The sequence below is a fragment of the Charadrius vociferus genome, unplaced genomic scaffold, assembly GCF_000708025.1.
Source record: "Charadrius vociferus isolate BGI_N301 unplaced genomic scaffold, ASM70802v2 scaffold1116, whole genome shotgun sequence".
NCBI lineage: Eukaryota > Metazoa > Chordata > Aves > Charadriiformes > Charadriidae > Charadrius > Charadrius vociferus.
In genome coordinates this window covers 366256-366713 of record NW_009648801.1, presented here as the reverse complement: position 1 = coordinate 366713, position 458 = coordinate 366256, and the positions used below count along the sequence as shown (strand labels likewise).

Below are 458 nucleotides of genomic sequence, written 5' to 3'. Positions count from 1 at the left end.
GGCGGGTTGTGGCCAACATGTCGGCAGCCCGCTTCCCCCAGGTAGGTCTCAGGTGCTCCCTGGGAGCCTCTGGCTGAAAGCGGCCATGGGGGGGCTGATGGGGAGCCCCTGTGGGGCAGGGTCCCACGGCGGCGTGTGGGGGGACCCGCTCCTCCCTGAGCACCGGTACTGCCATACGCAGGACGTGCAGTGGAACGACCTGGATTACGCGGATGCCAAGAGGGATTTCACCTTCAACAAGAAAAGCTTTAGGGACTACCCGGAGATGGTGCAGGACTTCCACCGCCGTGGCCTGAGGTACATCATGATCGTGGTGAGTGACACCCCCGGCCGTGCCGGGGCTCCTGCAGGGGTGGGCTGGCACCGGGGTTTCTGGCGGCTGCCCCGAGGAGTGATGGAGAGCTTCCTCTGAGGAAGCCGGGGGGGCCGTTGCCTGCCCTCACTGGTGAAGCCCCGGG

At 66.6% G+C, this 458-nt stretch overlaps 1 protein-coding gene across 1 annotated transcript in view; it reads left to right on the top strand.

Annotated features, from left to right (window-relative positions):
* GAA (glucosidase, alpha; acid) overlaps nt 1–458 on the top strand; it is a 7776-nt gene that overhangs the window by 1371 nt on the left and 5947 nt on the right. Inside the window, exon 4 of the mRNA XM_009886836.1 lies at nt 42–368. Coding sequence (XP_009885138.1) covers nt 42–368 — 327 coding nt within the window. The remainder of the gene's footprint in view (nt 1–41; nt 369–458) is intronic.